The sequence below is a fragment of the Phyllopteryx taeniolatus genome, chromosome 10 (assembly GCF_024500385.1).
Source record: "Phyllopteryx taeniolatus isolate TA_2022b chromosome 10, UOR_Ptae_1.2, whole genome shotgun sequence".
NCBI lineage: Eukaryota > Metazoa > Chordata > Actinopteri > Syngnathiformes > Syngnathidae > Phyllopteryx > Phyllopteryx taeniolatus.
Window position 1 is genome coordinate 28,317,219 of NC_084511.1, and position 25,783 is coordinate 28,343,001.

At 41.2% G+C, this 25,783-nt stretch overlaps 1 protein-coding gene across 4 annotated transcripts; it reads left to right on the plus strand.

The window, feature by feature from the left end:
* Positions 1–1,130: 1,130 nt before the first annotated feature.
* ccdc142 (coiled-coil domain containing 142) lies at positions 1,131–24,765 on the plus strand. Of its 4 annotated transcripts, none has more exons than XM_061787744.1 (18): positions 1,131–1,543; positions 1,797–1,871; positions 4,439–4,473; positions 4,615–4,660; positions 5,485–5,729; positions 6,159–6,386; positions 6,826–7,958; positions 12,045–12,334; positions 12,884–12,970; positions 13,451–13,633; positions 14,896–15,062; positions 15,920–16,072; positions 16,308–16,422; positions 16,935–17,112; positions 17,203–17,313; positions 19,187–19,287; positions 20,808–20,976; positions 24,484–24,765. In XM_061787744.1, exons 2-18 carry the CDS (start codon positions 1,814–1,816, stop codon positions 24,590–24,592), a joined length of 3,408 nt encoding a protein of 1,135 aa, XP_061643728.1. In that variant the 5' UTR covers positions 1,131–1,543; positions 1,797–1,813; the 3' UTR covers positions 24,593–24,765. The 4 variants fall into 4 exon arrangements, with proteins under 4 accessions (XP_061643728.1, XP_061643730.1, XP_061643729.1 ...); XM_061787746.1 differs by having other exon boundaries at positions 6,826–7,940; XM_061787745.1 differs by having other exon boundaries at positions 4,618–4,660.
* The last annotated feature ends 1,018 nt before the right edge of the window (positions 24,766–25,783 follow it).

Below are 25,783 nucleotides of genomic sequence, written 5' to 3' on the forward strand. Positions count from 1 at the left end.
CCCAGTGATCTTTGGGTTCTTCTTTACCTCTCTCACCAAGGCTCTTCTCCCCCGATGGCTCAGTTTGGCCAGACGACAAGCTCGAGGAAGGGTTCTGGTCGACCCAAACGGCTTCAATTTAAGGATTATGGAGGCCACTGTGCTCTTAGGAACCTGAAGTGCAGCAGAATTTTTTTTAACCTTCGCCAGATCTGGGCCTTGCCACAATTCTGTCTCTGAGCTCTTCAGGCAGTTCCTTTGACCTCATGATTCTCATTTGCTCTGACATGCACTGTAAGGTCTTATATAGACAGGGGTGTGGCTTTCCTCATCAAGTCCAATCAGTATAATCAAACACAGCTGGACTCCAATGAAGGTGTAGAACATCTCAAGGATCATCAGAAGAATTGGACAGCACTCGAGTTAAATATGAGTGTCCCAGCAAAGTGTCTGAATACTTATGGCTATGATATTTCAGTTTTTCTTTTTAAATGCAAAAATTTCAACAATTCCGTTTTTTTTTCTGGCAATATGAGGTGTTGTGTGTACATGAATGAGGGGGTAATGAACTTAAATGATTTTAGCAAATGGCTGGAATATAACTGAAAAATTTAAGGGGGTCTGAATACTTTCCGTACCCACTGCATGTTTGTGTGTGTGTGCGCGTGTGTGTGTGTTGTCACTGATGGTTTAGTGGTGCACTCGCCTGACTTCGGTGTGAACGTGGGCGCCAACGGTTGTCCGTGTGTGTATATGTGCCCTGCGACTGACTGGCGACCAGTTCAGGGTGTGGTCCTCCTTTCGCCCGAAGTCGGGTGAGATAGGCTCCAGCGGCTCGTAACCCTGAACAGGATAAGCGGTATTGAAAATGGATGGATGACATGTGCCCTTTTGATTCTAAAATAAAGGTTAAAATGTTGATGACAAAAGTCAGACGTTGAAGTAATTACGTGGCTCCATAAGATGGCAGCAGTGCAGCAGCCGGCAAGAAGAAGAAGAAGAAGAAGAAGACATGTGCCCTTTTGATTCTAAAATAAAGGTTAAAATGTTGATGACAAAAGTCAGACGTTGAAGTAATTACGTGGCTCCATAAGATGGCAGCAGTGCAGCAGCCGGCAAGAAGAAGAAGAAGAAGAAGAAGAAGAAGAAGAAGAAGAAGAAGAAACTACGGAAGCCTTCGTGCTTTCTATGACAACCGAGAAGCAAACGCCTGTTTGGATTGGCTATCGATTTGATTTAGTCTCGCGAGCAAAAACTATTTTTAACACCCGCGAGGATTAACAAATACATGGATGGACATTTTACAATGCTTGACTATCGTTCGACATGCCATTGAAGGAATATTGCGGTTGGTTTCACTAGCACAGATAAAAAGATGACATTTGTTGCTTTCTCGAAATGTACCGTGAGTTTCTCCGCTGTCCGACGAGCGTCATCTGGTTGTGGCATTAGCTCACTTCACCACGAAGACATGTTAGCGGGCCCAACACTGGGTCCTGCGACTAACAAGATTGTACCACACTTGGAACTAAGGAAGCAGTTTCTGGTGCCGATTCGGGAAGATGTGAGTTTTGGAGTCAAATACACATTGTTCATGTCAGATGTTGGATGTATTGTAGCATCGTAGAAACGCTGAGTGTATCATCCAATCACATCACATCTTTCACAAGGATTGTTTCTGCTTTTCAACGTCGAAAATTGGGTGGATGCATTGCTAATTGTCATGCTGCGTGAACTCACTTTCATCACTTTATTTTTTTATTGGTTTTTCTTACATCAAACTGCATGAAAAACACAATTATATGCTTCCTTTTCAGACACAGTTGAGACTGCAATGGATGAAAACAAACTCTGTATACTGAAAGACCCTGCTGGAAAGCCTGGTCTAGCAGGTGATCTTGACACGCACGCACGTTCAGTTACTGCCGTACATACTGTGCTCATTTCATTGTTTTATAATTGTTATAAAATTATCTACGGTAATTATGACTTTGCTTCGATAGACTTGTTTGCATTCTATAAACTGGGATCTTCTCGCCCTGGGGTGTCAAATTCATTTTTGTCACGGGCCACATTGTAGTTATGGCTTCCCTCGGTGGGCCGTGATGACTGTGAACCCATATCAAATATTGTCTCATATAATGACATATACACAACAAATTGATGGATAACTAGTTTTAAAATCAGAAGCCAATACAAAAAAAAAAGGATCAACTATTACATTTATTTCAAAAAGGTGATTGGCAACATAAAATGCTTGCAATATCTCAACATTATACAAGACACCAATTTTGGTATTTTCACAAGAAACATGAAGTCGACACACATGATTTGCTTTCGCGGGCCACTTTAAATTATGTTGCGCGCCGGATCTGGCCCCCCGGCCACCAGTTTGACACCTGCGCTCTAGCCTATTGTATGTGCTAACACATAATCGTTGCATTTCAAAAACAAAGGTAGATTTATCATTTTTATGCACATTTTGCTTATTACCTTTTTGCGGTCTTATTTGAATTTTAAGGCGTTTTGTAATTTTCACAATTACAAATAATGGACAGTATGTCAAAAATAGTAGCACCTCAGGAGCTTACGGTAACACAAATGGGTTCGACAGTAAAACTCCCAAACGCAAAGGCCAGAAAAGATGTCAAATTTTAAACCAAAATGTTGTGGGAAAATATACCTCAATTGTCAAACAGATTGGAAAAAATCATCACGTCAAATTTCAACAAATGTAGTTGGACTTCAGCTCAGTTTTTTTTTTTTTTTTTGCTTTTTCGATGGCTGTGTTTTTTTGTGATAATACTACAGAAAGATCAAAGTACTATCGATGGCAAAAACAAAAAGTCTAATGCTAACCATTGAACACCAAATGAAACTTATTGCAACATAACGTGTGGCATTGGTGCAATATGAACTAAAAAGGATGTGCATGTGTTATTAAAAGGAACTACTGAGATTGTGATCAGAGTTTACTGGGATCACTCACTTAATAAGGACCTGGGGCCTCAGGTACAAAGACTTGCGTGGATTTCCTACTCAAACATGGCGTACGTTCAAATCCAGAAAATGTCGTACATACAAAATATCCACATGTATGAAACTGTGCGTACTCACGAATCCAAGCACATTTCCTTCGTACGTGCCAATCAACTTGGAATTGAGCGCACACGTTGGAGTAGCCGAGCCCACATTTAAATATGCAAATCACATTTAAATGAACGATCCTAATCGCCTCACGATTGGAGGAAATAGAAAATGAGCATGGCAGGGAGGAAAAGGACATTTACTGACTGTGAAGTGGAGACGGATTTGTTATGAAAGGTCCATCTTCTGGCTCGTCTGGTGGCGGGGATATGCTGCTTTGGTAGCGGTATGGCGTGCCAGTGTGCCATATTGCGTAGGACGCCGCACGGCATTCTAATGCGGCCCACCAGCAGCGTACCCCCAGTCCTGTCCAAGCAGCGCCACCGCCCCTTCAGCATGCCGATTGTCCTCTCAACAACCGACTGAGTGCGGGAATGGAGGTCATTGTACCTCCGCTCTCGCTCAGTCTGAGGGGTCGTCAGCCAGCTCTCAAGTGGGTAGCCGCGGTCGCCTGGGGTCAATTAAAGGAAGTGAGTTAACTACATTTACAGTGTCCATTTATGTTACATACTACTTAGATGCATCACGCACTATTGCCATACAATCCAGAGGTGCACCGGGGTAAAGGTGTGGCTGATTTGGACTTTTCCTTACTTTACACACAGGGTTATTAACTTGAGTTCTTTGCACACGGAGACGATCAGGGGCTCGTTAGATCTGACGCTGTAATTTAACCGGTTAAAAACCGACAATCACTAACCTGCACCGCTGACTAGTAATGATGCTGTTAATAGGGGATAGAATTTTGGGGGGGGGGGGGGGGGCGCACGTGCTGAATGCGTATCAGGGATCAATATGAGGATAATTACGTAAATAAGTGTACTCACCACGAAGCCACACAGTGCCAGCTTGTAGTCTGTTCCCAACCATGCGGTTACTCAGAACGTAGGAGTCGTGCGTTGAACCAGGCCACCTCGCCACAATGTTGGTTATTTGAATTTGCGCATCACATATGATCTGTACATCGATCGAATCAAACTGTTTCCTGTTGACGTATACAAATTCATCGTGCGATGGCGCTTTTATAGCAGTGTGTGTGCAGTCGATAGCTCCGATAACATTAAGAAAACCGGCTTTCGCTGTCTATATTTGGCTAAGACCGCTCCCTTTCCTCTGATTGGTTGCCTCCGTGTAGAAGACCCAACCCTTATTACTTGTGAGAGCATACATTTGATATGTTGACAGCGCTGGCTCAGGGGCGGTGAGTGTCGTGACATAGATAAACTTGAGAAATTCAAAGATGATGATGATTTCAGGTAAAATATGGGACCTTTAAGATTTGTTTTCAGTTTGCTTTTGTTCTCATTTTCAGAAAAATCCAGATCATGCACTCCAGAAGAGGATAAGGTTGGTTGGCTTTTGTTGAAAAAGAAAGAAAGAGAGACATTTCCGAATATCTGTCTCGCATGCAATACCTCATTGTCAGCAGTAGGATTACAAACCTCAATATACTACGAGACACTCATTTTGAATTCCCCTATCTTACAGAAGACATGCATATCCAGTACAGGAGAAGAAGATCTGAACACTAATGGTACAGTGTGAACATATGCTCCGTACACTTGCATACCCAATCTAAACGGAACCATTAGTAAAATTTCTTCTTTTTCTTTTTTGGGCGTGACTAACTTCAAGTCCCACCACAGTCATTGTCGTGTTTTATTTCTGAGTACATGAAATATGTTTGAAGGTGAGTGCTGAAAACGTGCAAAGACTGACAACAATGTAGTACTGAATGATTGCGCTATAGCTTAAAACACTTCTTCACCATCTCAGCTTGCCAAGTTTTTTGGGCGGAGCTAAAACGGGGTCGCGCTTACATCACCAAGGAACACCATGAGTCGGCCCTCCCCCGCTATATAACTAGCGAGCACCGACTATGGCTATTTGCCAGAATGACCAGTTACTTAGCAATCATAGCGTAGCCATTTCCGCCACTACTACATCGCGCAGTTAGCCATCAAGCTAGGTGTACAACCCGAAAAAGTACATCATCTCTTAATTGTTTTGTGTTTCCTGTCGTGCGGCTCACGCGGCGAGCCGATGGATAATTGGACGTCTCCGCTGCAAATTTGACAGGATTTTGAAAAACACTTCTCTCGAGCGTGTCAAATTTCCAAGACATTCTTTTTGGCCTCTTTGGTGGGACTTTGAAACACAGTTCCTGGGAAAGGCCATTTCACTGATGAACAACAAATGTCAATAAAAACCTCGAAGTGCAATTGTTTAAGTCGATTAGTTTGAGCATATTGGTATTTTTAAAAGCGATATTTAACAGTCAATATTGCAGAGAATGTTCAGTTGTTAATAATCCTTTCTTCTCCCTTTCTTTCTTTGCTTCCTTATATGCGCTTTCAGGTCCTTGGTCACAAAGGACTATCTCTCGTTTACTCAGAAACACCTTAAATCCCCCTATGAAGTGGCTGTTACCTGGTCACAGCCAAGATGATTACGGGGAAGAAGGGGAAGAAGAAAGAAACTTTGTCGTAGCCTGCAACCTGGTGTCCAGATCCTCCGCACGTATACTGCGTTTGCAGCAGGCTCTTCTGCGTGTGTCAGTGCAGTGGCAACATGTTGGTGGGGCACAAATGGGTTCACCCAAGGTGAGCTGCTGGAGTCGTAGACATGGTCATTTGGTGTGTGCAAAGGTTGGGACCGCACTCCTTGAAATCTTTTGTTTCGTTTCTTCAAACATTAATGGAAAGATCTGATCTGCTTGCTGCCTCGGCCAATCCCGATCCCAAAACACAAATGAATGCAAGCTTGCTTCAGATTATCGAAATTATTGTTCTAGACACCTGTTGGGGTTGCAACCCATAAATGGCATCTGATTACTTGCTATGTTTTCCTAATTTAACACAATATTGTGGGGCTGCTCTTCTGTATAGCGATTAAATAAAACCCTTGAAAGTGAAATATGTTCATAAATACAGACGTAAAACTAATGAAATGGAGGTGGAATTAAAGTTGGGGCAAGAGCTTGTTTTTCGACATGGTCAAAATCCTTGTTTTCACCTCTGATCCTGGTCAAGGTCTGCGTCAAGGGCAGGACTGCGTCAGGTGACGGTCTTCCCGTTGTGCCCGCTTCCCCCTTCTTGAATAAGCACTACCAATCTCTGTGGAGACTCATGGAGCAGAGATCACTGCTGCTCTTCATCCACGAGTACACCAGGAGGGTTCAGTCAACGACTGCATATATCTCCAAAGTGGGCCACCTGCTTGACGATCACTTGAGGGAGTCACACCGCTTATCCAGCCGAGTAGGTCCTGAATGTGCAACGAGCAATGTTATTGTTATGTTCTCTGACTATACTTGGCTGCATATTATTACATGGGCATTTCTGTAACTGTGTCAAAAGTTCTGCTTTTACAAATGGTGTCAAAAAAACATGTACGGGTATTTATTTAATAATGTGTTGCTTTTAGAGTTTATAGGAATGCAACTGTACGATATCATTCTGAGAGCTGTTGCTCATACTTTGTTTACTTCCTTTAGTTACACAAGAATGAAAATATTGGGCACATTTGCCAACCACAATAATAGACATTGTTTAAATCGTTTGTCTTATCAGCGTCAATCAAAACTGAGCATAATTACAATGAAGATGTCAAGATATAAAAGCTTACTTGAATATTTGACGTGGTAGATTCTGATGTTACTTGTTGAATTTGTCTTTTCATTTTTTCTGTCCACTACAGAGCCCACACCTCTGCTCATCAGCCAAGGTCCAGCTTGTCTCCCTGTGCCAGGAGTTCCGCATTCATCTCAATCACTGGTCTAGTCTGTCTGCAAAGGTCCAGTCCGATCACTACCTCAGGCGCGCTCTGGGCTTGCAGAACAAGTTGCTGGAAGAAATTAGACAAACTCTTAAGTTGCTTGGCCTGCAGGGTCTGGTTTTAATGGAATGTTATTTGCATGCTGTTCTGTTTGCCATGGGACAGTCTGATTTGGACCACATGCCAAGCGAAGTCATGGCAGATATTGTAGCTTGTACAGACCTGTACAACAAGGTATTGGAGGAGCAGAGAGTACAGCACAACAACACCCATCCGTGGACTAAAATATTAAAACAGATTTGTTTTACCACCCTGACAAACAGTCAGAGACACCATCCTGTTGTTGTCTCGGTTAAAGACCTGCTGAATATTTTGGCAGTGCATCATGCAAACTCGGCAGCTAATCGGCTCCATTCGTGGACCGGTCAGCAATGTGTGTGTAAATCCGAATTCCATACCAAGCAGGGGATTCCTACCAGTTTGCGGTCCAGATTCCCCTCAACCTTAACCTGGGAGCAGCTACAGGATCAATTCTTTATGTTCCCCTCCTCTTCTCACACCGGCCACTCTCCTGAACTTAACTTGAAAAACAATAGCAAGGAAAATGGTCAGCATCATCCTACTTTAGAAAAGGCAACATTTTCCCTAATCCAAGATACCAATAGGAGTAACTTATCCCTTCAATGCCAAACACGTACTTACAGCACTGCTCCTGTACAGACAGCTCTAGAACATAACAGCCCTTTAAGAAACTTTCAGCATTTGCAGAAGTCAAGTCCACCCACCATCTCACTGTCAGGCTTTTTCCAACAGGACCAGTCCAAAGTTGAGCTACTTTTTCATGTGCTTGTTGCCTCCAACGACCTGCTAGCTCCACTGGTATCTCATCCATTGACCCCGACTACACAAATGTTTCCGCACTCTGTAACAATAGACCCGCTACCACCAAATGGGAAGGCTGATTCAAACCACAGGATCAGGGACTGCGATATGGAGGGTACTTGCCAGCAGATTATTGAACTGGACATAACCACCAGGTTAGCAGTCAATCTCAGGTAATTGTTCCATCAACCATCATCATGCTTTTCAAATGTTATTACTTTCTGATGAGAGAATCAGAATAACTCTCTTTGAGGCCTTTGAATTTTTTATGCGGATGAAACTGTTATCAGGTTCCCATGGGGCAAAAATCAGTTATATGTGTAGCGAGACGCACCTCTTTATAATCAATCAGTCCATTGGGCTAGACATCTTAGTTCCCCATGAATCATAGTTTTTGTTCCAGCAACAGTTTGGGCAAGGTTATTTTCTTTTCCATCCCCAGTGTTCAAAGTAAGAGCAATGCAGGCATGATTAGAATGCTTTTGGTATGGAAGTGCTTGACTGGCCCCCACGTAGCGCTAACCTTGACTTCAGCAAACCGCTTTGGGATGAAATGAAAGTGGTGTTGTGAGCCAGATCCTGATGTCAAACATCACCACTGACCTCACCACTGCACTGTTGAAAAAAGCACTCCTAAATGTAGAAAGCCATTCACGTGTTCACAAAAGGACTGCAAGTGTTACTGGAGGAGGCAAACAAACTGATTACATTACTGAGTTACAGAAATGCGTTGCTCCGATAACTTGGGGGAAGCCAACAATCGCATAAAATCCATGTTTTGTTTGATTTAACATGCTCCGTGTGAGTGGCAATTGGATGTATCAGTCCAACTTGAACAGCACACCCCCAAAAAAGTTCTTTTGGGATAGGCCAGTACCAGTTGCCACTGCGCTGGAATGAACCAGGTGCTAGGAATTGCAGAATTAAAAGTGTTTTTGTCATAGGTGATATGGTATGACTCCTTGTAACTGGCTCCAAGTCAGCCCTTGGATCACTCAGAAGTTCCAAAATTGCATTGCTGAGTAGATCATTTTTGTGGAATAGGCTCCAGCACGCACGTGACCCTTGTGAGGATAAAGCGGTGCAGAAAATGGATGGATGGAAATGATCCAACCTCCACATCACCTGTCATTGTGGCTCCGCCTCCTCATCATGGTTATGGGCAGCTGTGCTATTTGCACCTGCCCTTCGAACGTGGCATTTTAAGATGCAAAATCAGGCATCACAATTTGCCTTAGGTTTGATAAATTACATTGCATGTGCTAAATTAATCTAAAGTGGGAGGAAGAAGTATGTGAACCCATTGGAAGTTCTGAAATGTTTGCATAAATTGGTCATGTGGTCTGGTTGTCCTCTAAATCACAAGAATAAACCAATAGAGTCTGCTTAAACCAGCGATGCCCAAATTATGGCCTGGCGGCCGTTTGCTGCCAGTCGTCCGTTTTGTAGCGGCCCACTGCATAAAGTAACATTCACGATTGACTTGGCCCAAGTCGTATGCCGCTATTAATTTTTACCACTTTGTACACTGGGTCGCAATGCAGAAGAAGAGAAGAAGAAATGTTTCTATCTCATCTCCTCGTTTTCTACCAATCATGTCACTAAAATATTCCTGAAACACACCCTAATGAAGGACTATAATTTAGGTATATCAGCAAATAGCTGATATTGCATTGCTTTGGTTTTGATTATGGATTTTAAATTGTGATTCTGATGCTGATCAGTACACGGGTGGATCTGTTTTAGTGAGATACAGCCACCTAGGGCTGGGTGATGATGGAAAAAGTAATGATCATATGATTATTTGGATTAATATTGAAATCATGATTAATAAATACAATTATTCATTGATTTTGAAACTTAGTGTTTATTTAACTACCAAACCTCAACTTTAAGTATAACTTAATGGAACAACCAGAAAGTAAATTAGTAACAAGTAAAATAATAATAAATTAAAAAATAGAAATATATATGAATATTGAAGGTAAATCCCACCTGTGATCTAATGCTAATATTAGCGAGCCCGTCAGTAGGCTTTTCCATGGATTTATAGCATAAGCTGGCGATTTCTAAAACGATGTATTTAAATATTCAATGTGAGAATTGTAATTTTTCATATATAATACGCACCCCCCAAAGTTGACCTCAAAATTCTGGAAAATCCTTCGACCTATATATAATGCATTTTTACAATGCATGATTTTGCTTTTACCCATATGATCAAAACGTGAAGTATTATTTGTATTTTGTTGGTTGTTTCAAATAATTATTCTGAAGTTAAGCATTTTATTTGAACACACAATACTTTCTTTTTATTTACTTGCTCTCATTTTGAAATTCACAGCTCTACTTTTATGTAGTCAATGAGAAAACACAGTTGTGCTCATGTTTGATTACCCAAGCAGAATTTCGTAAGACGGGTAGAATTATTTAAAGAAAACATGAAGGACCAAACGAAACACATTTAATTTTATTTTCATGGGATTCAAATTCAACTGTCAAGCATTTCAGAAAAGCATTATCATGAAACAAAACATATCCATAAAGAAATTAATGGTGGTTGTTGTTCAGTCACCAGTCGTATTTAAAAAAAAAAATAAAATAAAATAAAATAAAAAAATATTCACAAATTCTGCCTCGGTATGTAAACTTATGAGCACAACTGTACATATATGCAGTCATATGTACCCCTGTCATATTGGAATGCAAGTGTCGGCTGCACCTTTTTCATAACCTCTAGGTGGCGGTGGCATATTGGAATGAAAGTATACAACTTTTTCATAACCTCTCGATGGCGGCATACAGTTCCATCCATCCAGTTTCAACACCGCTTATCCTAGTTAGGGTCGCGGGGTGCCGGAGCCTATCCCAGCTGACTTTGGGAGAAAGGCGAACTACACCCTGAACTGGTCGCCAGTCAGTCGCAGGGCACATATAGACACGGACAACCATTCGTACTCACATTCACACCGTCACTGAGTGGGAACTGAACCCACACTGCCCGCACCAAAGTCAGGCGATTGTACCACCACACCATCAGTGACTCGGCATACATTTATAAAATGAAAGTTTTTTTTCATTTTCCCCTATACCTATGTATAAAGCGCACTATTGACTTTTGACAAATTTCTTTTGGGAAAAAAATTTACATTATACACGAGAAATTACAGTAATTCATTTTGTTATGTGTTTTAGTTTTACAGTAAACCCCAACTGGGGTGTCAATAAACATCTTAAAGCACACTCAGAGAAGGCACATTCTTCCTTTTTCTTCGATTATAACGTTTTTATGATCGTTAAAAGCCAAGATCAAAATAATGATTACATTTCAATTAATCGCCCAGCCCTAGAGCCACCCAAAAATTCTGAAAAATCCTTGACTTTTTGTTTCATCACCAGGCTTTATTTTAAAAGCAATATATATGACATATAAAGTGGAACAGTGGACAACTGGTTAGCACATCCGCCTCACAGTTGTGAGGACTGGGGTTCAACTCCGCCCTCGCCTGTGTGGAGTTTGCATGTTCTCCCCGGGCCTGCGTGGGTTTTCTCCGGGCACTCCGGTTTCCTCCCACATCCCAAAAACATGCATGGTAGGTTAATTGACAACACTAAATTGCCCGTAGGTGTGAATGTGAGTGCGAATGGTTGTTTGTTTGTATGTGGCCTGCGATTGGCTGGCAACCAGTTTAGGGTGTACCCCGCCTCTCGCCTGCAGTTAGCTGGGATAGGCTCCAGCATACCCGCGACCCTAGTGAGGATAAGCGGTGTAGAAAATGGATAGATATATAATTTCTTTGCATATCTTTACCAACACTACACTAATGGTTTGGTTTTAGAGTATTTAATAAATTTAAGAACATAAATGTGGCCCTTGCATCCTTAGAGTTTTCTGTACGCTGTTCTTGGAAGAAAAACTCTGGACACCACTAGCTTCAACTAATACCACCCAAACAATGATACTGTTTGTTTTCATATTTTTATTGAAAATAAAATGTAAAGATTCCCATGACGGAGGAAAAAGTCAGTGAAATAGGACTTTTCTGTAGGTAAATGTCGCAGTGTACAGCTTGTCTGCACTCAATTTGGGAGATGTTTTCATTCATGCACGCCGTGACTCTTTTCATTCAAACATATGTAAAGTGGCACAAGATCAAATATGCCAATGCGCCTCACACACCACAACATACTATTGAACTATTGCGTGACAGTGGTTTTCTGTCTGTGCCTTTTTTTTTTTTTTTTTTTTTTTTTTTTAGCTCAGGTGCTGGACAGCAAAGTCCTGGTGTGGCTGTAGGAGATGTTCAAAAAGCTGAGGATGAATGCGTTCAGCGGCCTCGGTCTGTTCAGTGGTTGGACCTCGGCCAGTCGTTGCTGTTTGATGATCTGTTGGGACAGTACCGTACGCTGCTGTGGGCTCACTGCAGCAAAGCACTCTGGCTGCAGATGCATGTGCCACACAGAGCAAGAAGTACAGAGAGCATCAACCTCCTCGACAACCACAGGAGGTTCCAAGTCCTTCAGATAATCAACCAGGCCTCAGAGACAGGTGAAACGATAACCTCTGTGCAGCACATAGCATAGTGCACTGCGACAGGCATTCTGAAATGTGTCAGATTATGTGACTTTTGAGAGAACGGTTCAAACTAAAAACTGTTCAAACTAGCTGTTGTGTGTCATTTTGAATTAATATCGCATGAGTGTTGGGAGGCAAAAGTTGCCAAGTTGTGTTTTGTTGATTGTAGACACATAGCCATTAAAGCATGCTTAAAAAGGAGTATATGTTGTAATTTACTCTTTAAAATATTTTAATTAAATCCAGAGAGACTCTGCATTTCTGATTGATTATGTCCAAGAAGAATGGATTGAGACAAGTACGTACGTACACCAAGTATTCTAATAGGTCAACAAATGGATCTTTGTACACCTGTCTAATACTGTAAATAATTATAAAATCTTAATAGAAAGTCAATAAAAAAAATCGGATTTCTTACTCAGTCGTATTTTGTTAAATGTTTCTTCCTCATAAACCAAGAATAATTTTCCATTCAGAAGCCGATTTTGTTGTTGTGTCTAAGTGACATTTTGTTTATTGCAGATCAACTTCCAAGGGAGTGCAAAGCCATGCTGGAGGAGTTCAGTCTCAGTATGTTAGTCAGTGCAGCACATGCTCAGTGGGACTATGGTTAGTGTCTAATACAAATGAACAAACACTCATGCAACCTTTCATTAGCAATTCAAACAGAGGGAATGTATACTTTCTACCATTTTATCCCAGGTTATGAAGTTAGAGCAAAGCCCTGGACTGTTACTTTTTATTTGACTATGGGTGGTAAATCAATCATACTTGCTGAAGATCCTCAGGTGCACCCTTGAATATTGATGAAAGGAGGACCCTGTCTGTGGTTGTCCTCTTTTACAATCCTGTTGAGGGTAATGATCCTTCTTTTTGATTGAGGAACAGCTTTTTTTCAAAGAAGTGGATTATCTCAAAAAGCCCAACAGTAGGCACTGTTGATTGCAATAATAAATCTAGTAAATCAGTAACTTGAGGTGACAGTCAAAAATGAAAGGCGTGTTGCATACCTCAAGAATATTTTGGGGGATAAAAACTGTATATTGGACCATCACCTCACGCTGTCCTCTGTCTCCACTCTTTTGTCAGTGGTCTGCAGAGGTCTGGGTGCAGCTTTGAAGGACAAGTGTCTGACGGATGGAAACCAACACAGCAGGTCTATGGCGCCGTCATCAAATCAAGATGACAGTGTGATGATGTCTGTGACCGCAGCGTACTTGCTACAGCTTACTCCTCCTCTACTGTCCTCTCTGTCTCACTGCAAAGCACCAGGTAAACATAATGCTGTTAATACCAGTGTGGCAGCCTGTTACTGTTGCTAAAGGATTTGTTTTATTGGTTGATTCCAAGTGTTTCATTGAAATGACTTCAGATCATTTATTCAATCTTTGCCGGGGAACACTTCAAACGTTTCAACCGAACAAGCAACTTCAACAGGAGTGAACAAAAACATGTACTCTGTCAGTTTTTTTAAGACACTAATCCCTCGATTATCGCAGAGGGTTACGGTCCCGAAAACCCCTGCAATAGATGAAATCTGTGAAATATCGACCAATTATTGTATTATTTATTCATCCATCCATTCTCAATGGATTCTCTCGCTTAACCATGCAAACACCACACAGGGAGGCCGGATTTGACCCCGGGACCTCAGAACTGTGAGGCAAGATGTGCTCAGCCATCGGTAAAAGTTTCATATATGCAGTTCAATGTCAATAAATAATACTTATTTTGTCCACTTGGGGGTCACCATCCTCACATGTTCCACGAGTAAACGAGGACGTGCCTTGCTTTGGTGACCTTGAATATCAATCTATGCAAACGTGTTGTAGACGTGCTATTTTTTAGGCGATATAGTCAGGCAAAAGCATTATGGGAAGTAGGGCCAGCAGATCCTGCTGCTTTCCAGAATTCTTTGTGGTGATGTTTATAACTACAGTATTCTAGTTGTAGAAAATCAAGCTAAACGTCGCTCGATATTTGCATTTGTTCCTGTGCATATTGTTCTGAGTGTGTCCATTAGCTCGCTATTCGTTAGGCTAGTTTTTTATTTATGAATGTATTGAATGCGTCTCTGACTGTGGCTTGTGTGTTCAACAGTGGCATCGAGTCATGTTCACTGCCACCTCGAGCAACTTGATGACTTGCCAAATGTAGGATGAAATTAATCAGCAAAGTTTCATTTTTTTTTCCAAAGATTACTATATTGAATCTGATCAATTTAAAAAAAAAAAAAAAATCTGCAATAAATGAACCGTGACACACTGAGGGATTACTGTAATTGCAAGAATACAATAAGGTTGGATACATCCAACAGAAGAGCCAGTCTGAGTTCATCACGTTGAAAAGAACTTTAGTATAAGAAAAAAAAATCACATTCGTCACAGTTATATGATTGCAAGAGAATTGGTAAATTTCTACTTGTGACCTTTAAGAACTTTGATGTTGTTACTCTGCAAAACAAAAAATCAATCACTCTGGCTTGTTGTAGTCCATCGATGGCAGCACAGTTTTTAGTACCTTTTCTGTTTCAGGTTCTTTGAGCCTTTTCCCAACTCGGACCGCTTTTCACAGATGGACTCTTAGCTTGACGTTAGCTACAGTGCAATTGTCCACAGTCTGGGTCATGTCCAAGTCCTGCCAGTTCCTCTCCTCATGGAGCCTCAACAAGTTCTTACTCATCACACAAGGAGACCTCAAAGTAAGCCGTTAAACGAAAAAAAAGAAAAAAAAAAATACAATACTGTAGAACAATATACAAAACTTTAACGAAAAGTCCTGTGAAAACAGTGCTCCAGAGAAAAAATTGCGAGGGCCCGGTTCACTGATGTTGGATGGGAGGACCTGACTCTTTCTGCATTGTTGTTCGTCAACAAGATGGGGTGCAATTAGAGTTCTGCACGGTCGTTTTCCAAAATGCCTCATACTGAAAGCATTTAGATGAGGTGACAAATTCCTATTCCTCACAGGCCACATTGTAATTATAGCTTCCCTCAGAGGGGCATTCTGACTGAAAGTCATATACTGCAAATGTATAATCACCTCATCATTACCTATACATGATTGCCATATCTTAATTATTACAATATATATATATATTATTAACAGCATATTTAGTTTGAAGTCATAAGTCACGGAAATGTCCGACGACCAAATAGTAATACAATTGTTCAATGTATGTTAAGAAGGGATTTGGTGGGAGGAGGGGTCAAAAATGCTTGCAATACCTGTAGAAATTGACGAAAATGTTGAACTTTTTGGACAGAATTGATGTCAAAATAAATAGAACAAATCCATTTGGCAAGAAACATGACGTAGACACACTTTATCTTCTTTAATGGGCCACAAAATTTGTTGCGGCGGCCTGAATTTGCCGCAGGCCGAGCATTTGACACCTGTGCTTTGGAAAATGGAAGGGGTCAACCGCAGCACCTGATTGGTTCATTACGACGTGTCTCTCGCTGCTGTCCTTATTCAGTCTGTATGTGCATATCGTTAAATGTCGATAAGATTTCAAGAATGACTTAGAATAAGAAGGCAATTCTTTATTCTCTACAGGTGCTGAGCGAGTCGTCGGACAAAATGGTGCAGCAGACGAAATCTTTGATGATGAACTCCTACAGTAATTGTCTTTGCACTCCTCATAGCCATAATCCACTTGTACTGAAGCAGCAGCTCCAAAAGGTTGATGCAGCTTCCTCTGAGTTCCAGGTGACATGCTTGATCCTCTGTAGTTTCCATGCAAAGCGTTTCTTCTTCGGAACATGAAATGAATGGCATCCTTAACAAGCCTTATTCTTCCAGTAGTCATACTTTTTGAGACATTTTTGTTTGGTGGTGTGTCGTGAGATTTTTCTAGTGTAAATGGATGGCGATAAGCAAACCGCACAATGTAGAGTTTGATGTCTGTTATTGATTCATTGATTGATTGACTTATTTTGATCAGGCTTTTTCTTCTCTGGTGCTAAAAACCTTTTCTGATGACTGCAAAAGGATGTCTGCGGATCTTTTCGAGCAGACCATGCCCTCTGCTGGACACTGGAGACTCAACCCCAGGCCAGGTGCTGTACTTCTTCAGTATGACTGCAAATTGATACAACCGTCCTCTTTGTTCAGAAACATGTTCATAGGATTTGACGCAATGTTCATACTACAGAATATAATTTTCTCCAATTAAACCCACAGGTTATGCGATATAGAAAATTAAAAACTGCAATGTTTGTTTTGATCAAATTTGAATTGCTCTCATTGTCATGTACTGTCATGGCGTCATGCCTCAGACCTTTTCGATTGGCTGTCTGGCACGATATATATTTTTTTCATCTGTTCCCCCTCAGACAAAATAGTTTATATCATTCAAGAGCAGCCACGTATATGAAATAAAACCCTTTACCTTTACTTAAAATCTTCATTACTGGAAGGATACGTCATGATTCTGAGTCGAGTCTTGGTGCCTTTTTCAAGACCACTTTGGTGGTTGTAATTTCCATCAATTCCATTTCATCCAATATTGATCTCTCCAAATGAGATTTTGCTGGTTGTAATGCATTTCTTTTTGATCAACTTTTTTCAGGCTTACCTATCAGTCCCAGTGAGTACGCGTCACTCGCTGCACAGAATGTGATTGGTCAGGTTTTGGATGGTGTGGCATTACTGTCTGATGAGATCCGCATCCAGGCTCTTAGTTTAACCATGACTGCTTTCATGGAGGCGTGGATGGAACACATCCTGAAACAACGGATAAAATTCAGGTATATTCCTACAACAAAGAAGTTAGTAACATTAATATAATAGATAGATAACTTATAGTGTATCTATTGTCTCTTGTGCGTCCTCCTCAGTGTGCAGGGAGCACTCCAACTGAAGCAGGACTTTGATTCGGTCAGAGAATTTATCTGCTCTGACAGATATGGCCTACCAGAGGAACTCCTTCAGCGTCTCCTCAGCCTCAGGTATCATCATGCCCTGGTGTATCTTACATCTTAACCAACTCAGTCTGTAATGATAGGAAGTTGAAAAATAACATTGGGATTTTCGTTAACCCTGCGATATAAATTGCGATGTTAAAAAAAATACCGGATAACATCCACGTAACGTGAAAACCAGCACACATTTCTTTTTTTTCCCCCCTTTCTACAAAAACTGTGCTCAGCAGAGCGCAAAGGTACACGCAGAGCTGCCAAATGTTCCAGAACGTCCACATTTTGTTACGGAAAGCACTGTACGTTGACTCGTTACGACTGTGACACTGATTACAAATCAACTACTTATTATTCAATACAACATCATTTCGTACTGTTTGGCTTCAAACCGAGAGGCACAGTTCTTCTCAAGTAGTCTCGTAGTCAGAACTGTAGAACCAACACATTGACACAGAAAACAAGGTATACATTTAGAATATTCATGGTTTTTTTTTGTTTGGTGCAAACATGGGATTTCTTCAATGTCATTTTATTGTCCATTCCCACCACATGGTACACCATCACGTGGAGTCCAAGTGGCAGTGATCATGTTCCATTAATGAGGAGTAGGTGACCATGTTCCATTGTTCAAGAGTCAGCAATGAATTTGTTCCCCCAGTCGCGTTGTGGGAGTCATGAGGAGACTTGTAGACCTTCTAGGTCATACTGCGTGTCTCCACAGTGTCCTTGTCCTTCTTAGGTTTTACGAGGGGGAAAGACCGAAAGTGTCAATGTGACTTGACACAGATATCCAGTGACATGAGGGTCTTGTCCAAAGGAATAGTTGTCTTTTTGTTCATGTGGAGGTTGGATATTCGCTACAGTTTTGATAAATTCTGGATTTTAAAATATGAAATTTATAAATGCGGTATATAATTTATACATCCATCCATCCATTTTCTGAGCCGCTTCTCCTCACTAGGGTCGCGGGCGTGCTGGAGCCTATCCCGGCTGTCATCGGGCAGGAGGCGGGGTACACCCTGAACTGGTTGCCAGCCAATCGCAGGGCACATACATACAAACAAACAACCATTCACACATACGGGCAATTTAGAGTCTCCAATTAATGCATGTTTTTGGGATGTGGGAGGAAACCAGAGTGCCCGGAGAAAACCCACGCAGGCACGGGGAGAACATGCAAACTCCACACAGGCGGGGTCGGGGATTGAACCAGGGTCCTCAGAACTGTGAGGCTGACGCTCTAACCAGTCGTCCACCGTGCCGCCATAATGTATACATATTAATTAAATATCAATGTTATATATATATATATATATTACAATATTTTTATTTTGTTGGTAAAATGACTCGAAAGACAACTCAGAAGTGTAGGACTTGCGACTTGACTAAGGACTTGCGTGTCTCGACTTGGACTTGACTTGGGACTTCCCTGTCTCGACTTGGGACTTGACACGGGACTTGAGGGCAAAGACTTGAGACTAACTTGTGACTTGCAATAACTTGCCCCCCCCTCTGGTGGTCAGTGTTCTCGTCTCCCAGAGCAAGACACAGTGGCGGTGTTGGCTCGATCCCCGGTGGGGGTCGAGAAATGTGTTATCAGTTACACCTGACTGTCGTATCCCAACACTGAGTACTGTATAGTTCATACAAATAAGAATTACGTGCACGTCTGGCTGATGCCGTTGTGCGGGTCAATGTCACGCTGATTGTAAATTGATTCTGGGAGCCAGAAGAAATTTCCTGACATGTCTGCTCCAAGGCTTATTCCTTGTCTCGCGTGAAGTAACAGATATATAAACGCCACATATATGCGGTAAATCATAATATAATATGAAACTTTACTGATATTGTTTCTGTAACAGTTTCGATGAGCAGCGTGGTTATTTCCCTTGTCTTTTTCCAGAGTATTTCAACAGGTGGACTCTGCAGTATTATGCTTGCTTCAGCAGCCGCAAGTCAGACCGTATCTGCAAAGGAGAGCATGGGAGCCTTTCACACGCTGCTGTGAGTTGTGTACTGTGAAGTCAATTGACGAGGAAATTAGATCATACATGCTTTGATAACACAAACTGGGTGGGGCGGCGAGACTCGGCTGTTTCACAACCCAGTGGTTGCAGGTCCAATCCCCAGTCCTCCAGTGACCAACGTGTCCTTGAGCGAGATATTGAACCTCCAGTTCCTCTTTCGTATGGTGTGGAATCAGTGGGTGAATAAGAGTACTGTTTTACAGTGCATTTAATATCTTGAGGTTTAAGGTGCAAAGATTTAAACATTCCTCTTGTTAGCTCCAGAACCCCTTTACAAACCATAACTGCCATTTTGAGGTGATTAGTTACGTATATAGCAGTTTAAGTGTTAATATAACTCAGGATGTGTCGTCTGCGTTTTGAATCTAGCTCCTTCCCGTCTTCAGCTATCATCAGCAATTTTCAGCTGTGACGTGACGGGAACCAACCTCTCAGTAGTGACCACCTTTCAACGTCAGACCTTTGTGGCTGTTAAGTAGTCACTGGCCATCATCAAAGTCAGGCTCCGACCTCCTGATCGGCTTAAACGTAGGGTTTGACGACAAGTCTACTTCCAGTCGGCAAATTTGTGTTGAAATCCTCATCCTGCTCTAATTCCCCAACGTCCTCACCCATTGAATGCAAGCGTAGCACGTTATTAAATTACAAGCGTTACATCAATTCGGGTAGTCCTTGCGGTGGAAAGAGTAACTGCACCCAGGACGTCTCAGAACCACGAATGTTCAGGTTGACAACTTGCTGGAAATGTGTATGTATTACAAAACATCCATCCATCCATTTTCTGGACTGCTTATCCTCACTAGGGTGGTGGGTGTGCTGGAGGCCATCCCAGCAATCTTCGGGCGAGATGCAGGTACACCGTGAAATGGTTGCCAGCCAATCGTAGGGCAGCTATAAACAAACAACCATTCCCACTCACATTCACACCTATGGGTCATTTAAAGACTTCAATCAACCTACCACGGATATTTTTGGGATGTGGGAGGAAACCGGAGTACCCGGAGAAAACCCACGCAGGCGCGGGTAGAACATGCAAACACCACCCAGGCGGGGCCGGGATTTGAGCCCCGGTCCTCAGAATTGTGAGGCAGATGTGCGAACCAGTCGTCCGCCGTGCCACCATTACGAAACTTAAACAATGCAAATATGAATTTCAACCGAACCCATAAAATCTTTGCACCCTGACCTGTAAGGTAGACAAGCCCTGAACGAGTGGTAGCCTATTTACTCTAGAATAGCACTTTCTTTTTTTATTCAGTCAGAGTTTCTTTGGCCACCTGCTGCATTATTAGAACAAATCACATTGAATTCTTTTGGGTTTTGTCAAGGTTTTGATTTTGAGGCTCAATGATGAAGGGGCATACTGTATCTTGAGGATTGGTGTTTCGCAATGTACTGTACTGCATACAAAATGCTGGAATATTTGACATAGTTTAAATCCAGTCTGCGCTACCAGATATTAATGGGATGAACCAGTGTGTGTGTACATATTTCCAGGTCCCACTAAGAGCAGCGGAGACTGCTTAAATGCAGCGGTGGGGAGCAGTATAACCAACCTGAGGGGTATGGAAGGGGACTACATGACTCAGTCTAATCCTTCTGTTGGAAGCACTGACGTCCCTTCAGTAGACCCATTTCTCCCAGGAGAGCCCTACCTTGCGCCAAGGTACACTTTCAATGTTATTAACATGTTGAATGTTTTATCATTTGAAAAATATAGCATTTTTACCAAGGTGGTCCCCAATGTCCAGACAGACTAGGCTTTCTCTTATGATGACAAACTTCCATATTATGCACTGAAGCGATTTGAATACAGTGGAACCTCAATTTTACAGACCCTGATTTAATGGATATCAGAAGTAACGGATCGTCTGGACAGCACACGTGTCCAAAAATAGTTTCCAGTTGTCACTTAAACGATCTTTGACAAAGTCTGTTAGTTCCAAAATTAGCCACTGTTGTTTGCTGATGCTGTGGCGCAATATAGGCAGAGACTGGGACACGCGTACTTCCTGGTCACAGATGTACAATATAACTAGATCCAACCAAAATTCTCAATTATTGCTTATTTATCAACCATTTCCTGCGCGAGACTACGACTTCCGCATTGAGCGCTATTTGCGCCAATCTAATTTAAGCGCTAGTGATGTTTAAGTCTAGTTCACCAATCAAACGACACAAGAAAGTCACTTGACCTCACACATCTTCTGTTGGGCTCCCCGGGCATGCCTGATCGTCGTGCCTGAGTGGCTACCATTTTGGGAAGGTCGTCGTAACCATGATGGCAACGACGAGCTACTCTTGTTTACATTTAGACGAACAAAAACAACAGCTTTTATGTATTGTCTGCCCAAAACGTGGATATTTCAGCTCACTTATAACTTCAGAAAACACAGTGCAGTAAATTGGAGATGTGTTGTTGTAGTCTTGACTGTGCATACACACACACACACACACAGTAACATCAGAATTTGCACATTCACTTTTTATTTAGCAATTTTTTTAATTGATGTTCATGTTGTGGTGAAAAAATCAGAAGTTACTCACTATTTACTCAGTACTTGAGTAATTATTTCACTGTGTACTTTTTACTCTTAAATCATTTTTTGGAGGACTATTATTATAATAATCACATTATTGTCAAGTAACAGTACTCTTACTTGAGTACAATGTTTGGCTACTGGAGCGGACATCCTCTATTGCTACTCTTACGTTTAAGCAACATTTTTGCTTCAGAAGCGGTACAGAAAATGGATGGATTCATTTGTACATCAACATGTACTTGAGTGGTGTAAATAAGTTTTTCTGCGTGAAGAAAATGATTTTTTTTTTTTTGCCTGATTGTACTCTTCAGAGTCTTCTCGATGGCCTAATTTATGTTCGAAAAAAAAAAAAAAAATCTCTGCGGGGGCTCGGGGGATCCTCCCGTTTTCTTTTTTTTTTTGTCACCTTTTTCATGCCTTTGGTGTTTGCATGTCTGATAGCTGCAGTGTTTCGAGGAATACGACACACTAGTCTCAGGAGTCTACAAGATGCTATTTTTGGTAGTTTTTTTGTCAAGCCGTTTGTCTATGGCAGTGGATTTGGAAATAGGTAGCACACTCATTCCTCGCGGCACACCAGCATGCTAACTTTGGATAAAATGTAAAACTTTTCAAACATTTTCAAGCTTTTTTATATTTATTTACAATAACTTTGTACTGTCTTGGGCGTTTTAGGCCACGAAAAAAGTACATCATATACTTATGGGTGTATATGGCCTCAAAAAGAAGTGCTTCAATATCCGAATCAAAATCAGAATATGGGTGCATATGGCCTCAAAAAAAACAACAAAGTGCTTCAATATAACGGACAATCGGCTGTTATGGACGACCCCCTGCCTCTATTAGTCCGTTAAAATCGAGGTTCCACTGTACCTCAAAAATGTCCATTAATATATTCAAAATTGGGCATTTTGAGATGATTTACATTCTCTAGCATACTTTTGTTAAAAGGAGACTTTTTTTCACAATTTAAAACAGCTCTCATGTGTGTGACACGCTCGTCAAAATACCCCAAGGATCAAGAAGTATAGTTTACTTTACACACACTATTTCTAGTCATGCTAAAATTAGTCCTTTTCAAGGGGCTGGCCCTGTCTCATCCAAGTGAGGAACTGTGTATGGATCATTTTAATGTAATTTGATCAATAATGGTAAAGACAATGGTTTAAAAAAAAAAAAAAAAATAATAATCGAATTTAGCAGTTGTTTATGTCACCTTGTTTTTATATGGGTATATGTCTCCCATGGTGAAACATGATGATTTTAAATTGTAGGCGTTCATAGTAAAGGCAATGCTTATTGACTGAGCAAAAATTATGTTGGCCAAGTGAACTTGCATAATGGTGAAGACATAATCGGCTTCATAAAAATTGTGTGAGTTGCACAGTTTACGTTTGGCCCATCCAACGCTGCAGATACAAGTGCATAAAAGACTTAACAACTCATTAAACACATTACACTCCTGTTTTTATACAATCGTAATAACGGTGAAGACATCCAATAGTTCCAAAATGTTCACAAATGCATACATATTCATTCAGATCTCACAAATTATACCAACTGTTTTCCTCTCTGCTATTCAGTGAATGCAAAATGGCTCCGTCATCCTGGCATTCCATGAATGCAATATAAATCAGAATACCATGTTTACACTAGTGGGGGCGCAGCCCACATACGTTGACTTCCTCTTTAAGCCAGAAGAGAAAAGTAAGTCCAAAAATGTAATTAGCATCTTCAGAAAACATGTTGCAAATCGTGAAACTTTATTTCGGACACCCAGTAGTAAAGACATTTTGGCATTAAAAGTTTGAGAAACATTATTTTAAAATATTTTATTTTTTTCTCAGAAACAGTTCTGAGCTTGTGATGGATAACAACTACCAATAATTCAAATACTCCAATTGGTAAAATGGATTGATTTTCCAAAGGAAATTTTCTGGGCCATGTCTTTAACGATATTGATCAAATTGAATGGAAATGATCCATAATCCTGCCCGGCGAGACTGACCTTTGGTGACGAGAAGACCGTGGCGAAGCCCTGGTGTTTTGGCTTACCCTTGCAGGAGCCTAGTCAAGAGTGTGGGGCAGAAAAAAAGCAAGTGCCTATTAAAGACAAAGCATTTTGACTCGTGGAGGCTTATATGATTTTTGGGTGTATGTGGCGCATGGACACATCAGTAAACACAGGCACATTTTCAGAAATAAGGAGATAATAAAAGAGTGAACCCCGTCATATTTGTGCTTTGGAATTCCCAAATTCGCCTATTGAGGGATTTTGTGTGTGTTGTATGCACAATTTCTGGATGAAAAATTCTTCTGTTCACTTATTTTTGTGCTCAGGCCAAAGCCATGTCTAATATAAAAATCTTGGTGCCCCAAAAATATGTTGAACTGAGGGGAGGAGCCTCATTTTGTCAGCCTGAAGGGTCTACGAGAAAAAGTGCTTTGTCTCTATCTTGTGGCATCTGTAGATAATTACAAACATTTTATGGTGGGTGTCAAAGACTTGCAGATTTGCACGCGGGTTCACTGTACTCGGTTATTTAATTTAATTTGTTTTGCATTTTCTCATAGTACCGGTGTTTCGAGCTACTAAAATACATCTTGTGCTTTCCCTTTTGGACGTCCAGTTTAGCTCTGGGTGCTTGTCAACAGGACTGGTTGGACTTGAGGATCCGTACCAGTTCTCGCCGCTGGAGGTTGCCAGGACTGCGGTGTCTTTCCAAGTCTGAACCCTAATCAACAAACATTGAACTCATTCTCCGGTTTCACAAGGAGAACCGACTCATTGAATGGGACACTATATTTTATCAGCAATAACACTGTTTTGAAAGTTATTTTGAAATAATGAGTTGATCTAGTCATCACACAAGTTGGGTTTCTCTGAGCCATGAATAAATATTTGAAACCAGTTCCTCTGTGTTGTGAAATCCACCCACCCATCAATTTTCTTTCTCGTATTTTGTTTAGGTCCACTCAATAAAATCCAATTTAAAAAAACTCAGCAAATTTCTAGTAATCCAATTATTAAAATAGTGTGTTGCATGCTGCGCAATCAGCATTGCCTTTTGTATAAAGGGCCTACAGTAAATTAGATTGTCTGGGAATGCAAAATTGTTTTCCCGTTGGCAACATTCAACCAACTGGTAAATCCAAAGCCCACACTCACCTCCAGACGTATTGGAACAAAATTGCTCTCGACCAAACACATTTGGTTCTGACATCAAAAAGACACATTTATGGCCAGAGATGAACATTGTTTCAGGAACATGGATTCACAGCTGGATCAGATCCATGACTCAGGAGATCATGATGATGCATGACAAAACACCACATTTTCACAAGTACCAGTATTGGAAAAGAGAGAATAAAGTCAGTGTTGGGAAGATTACTTTGGAAATGGAGTTGGTTACAATTGCAAGTTGCACTGTTGCGAATGTAATCGGGAGCGTAACTGTTTGTTCATTCATTCATTCGTCTTCCGTTGCGCTTATCCTCACTCGGCTCGTGGGGTGGAACTGTTGAAATTACTCAAGATCATTTCGTTATAGTTGATTACATTTGGATGGCTTTTCTGAATATTGAATTAATGGGGACCTTTGGATGTTTCCTCCAAAACATAGGTGTCAAACTCAAGGCCCGGGGGCCAGATGCGGCCCGCCACGTCATTTTATGTGGCCTGCGAAACCAAATCATGGTGGTCAACTTCTGTGATTTTTGCTCAAATCTGGACCCAAATTCCAAATTGTCATAATAATAATAAACAATAATGTGGAGATTTGCATTTTTCTGCTACCAAACCCTTCTTCTACAGTAACTTAAAAAATACTTGAACTATTATCCTTGTCTTCTGATTTCAGTAATTCTCCAATTTGTTGTCTAATGGTAATATGTTTTGGTGATGATTAAACATTTATATGGTATCACTGT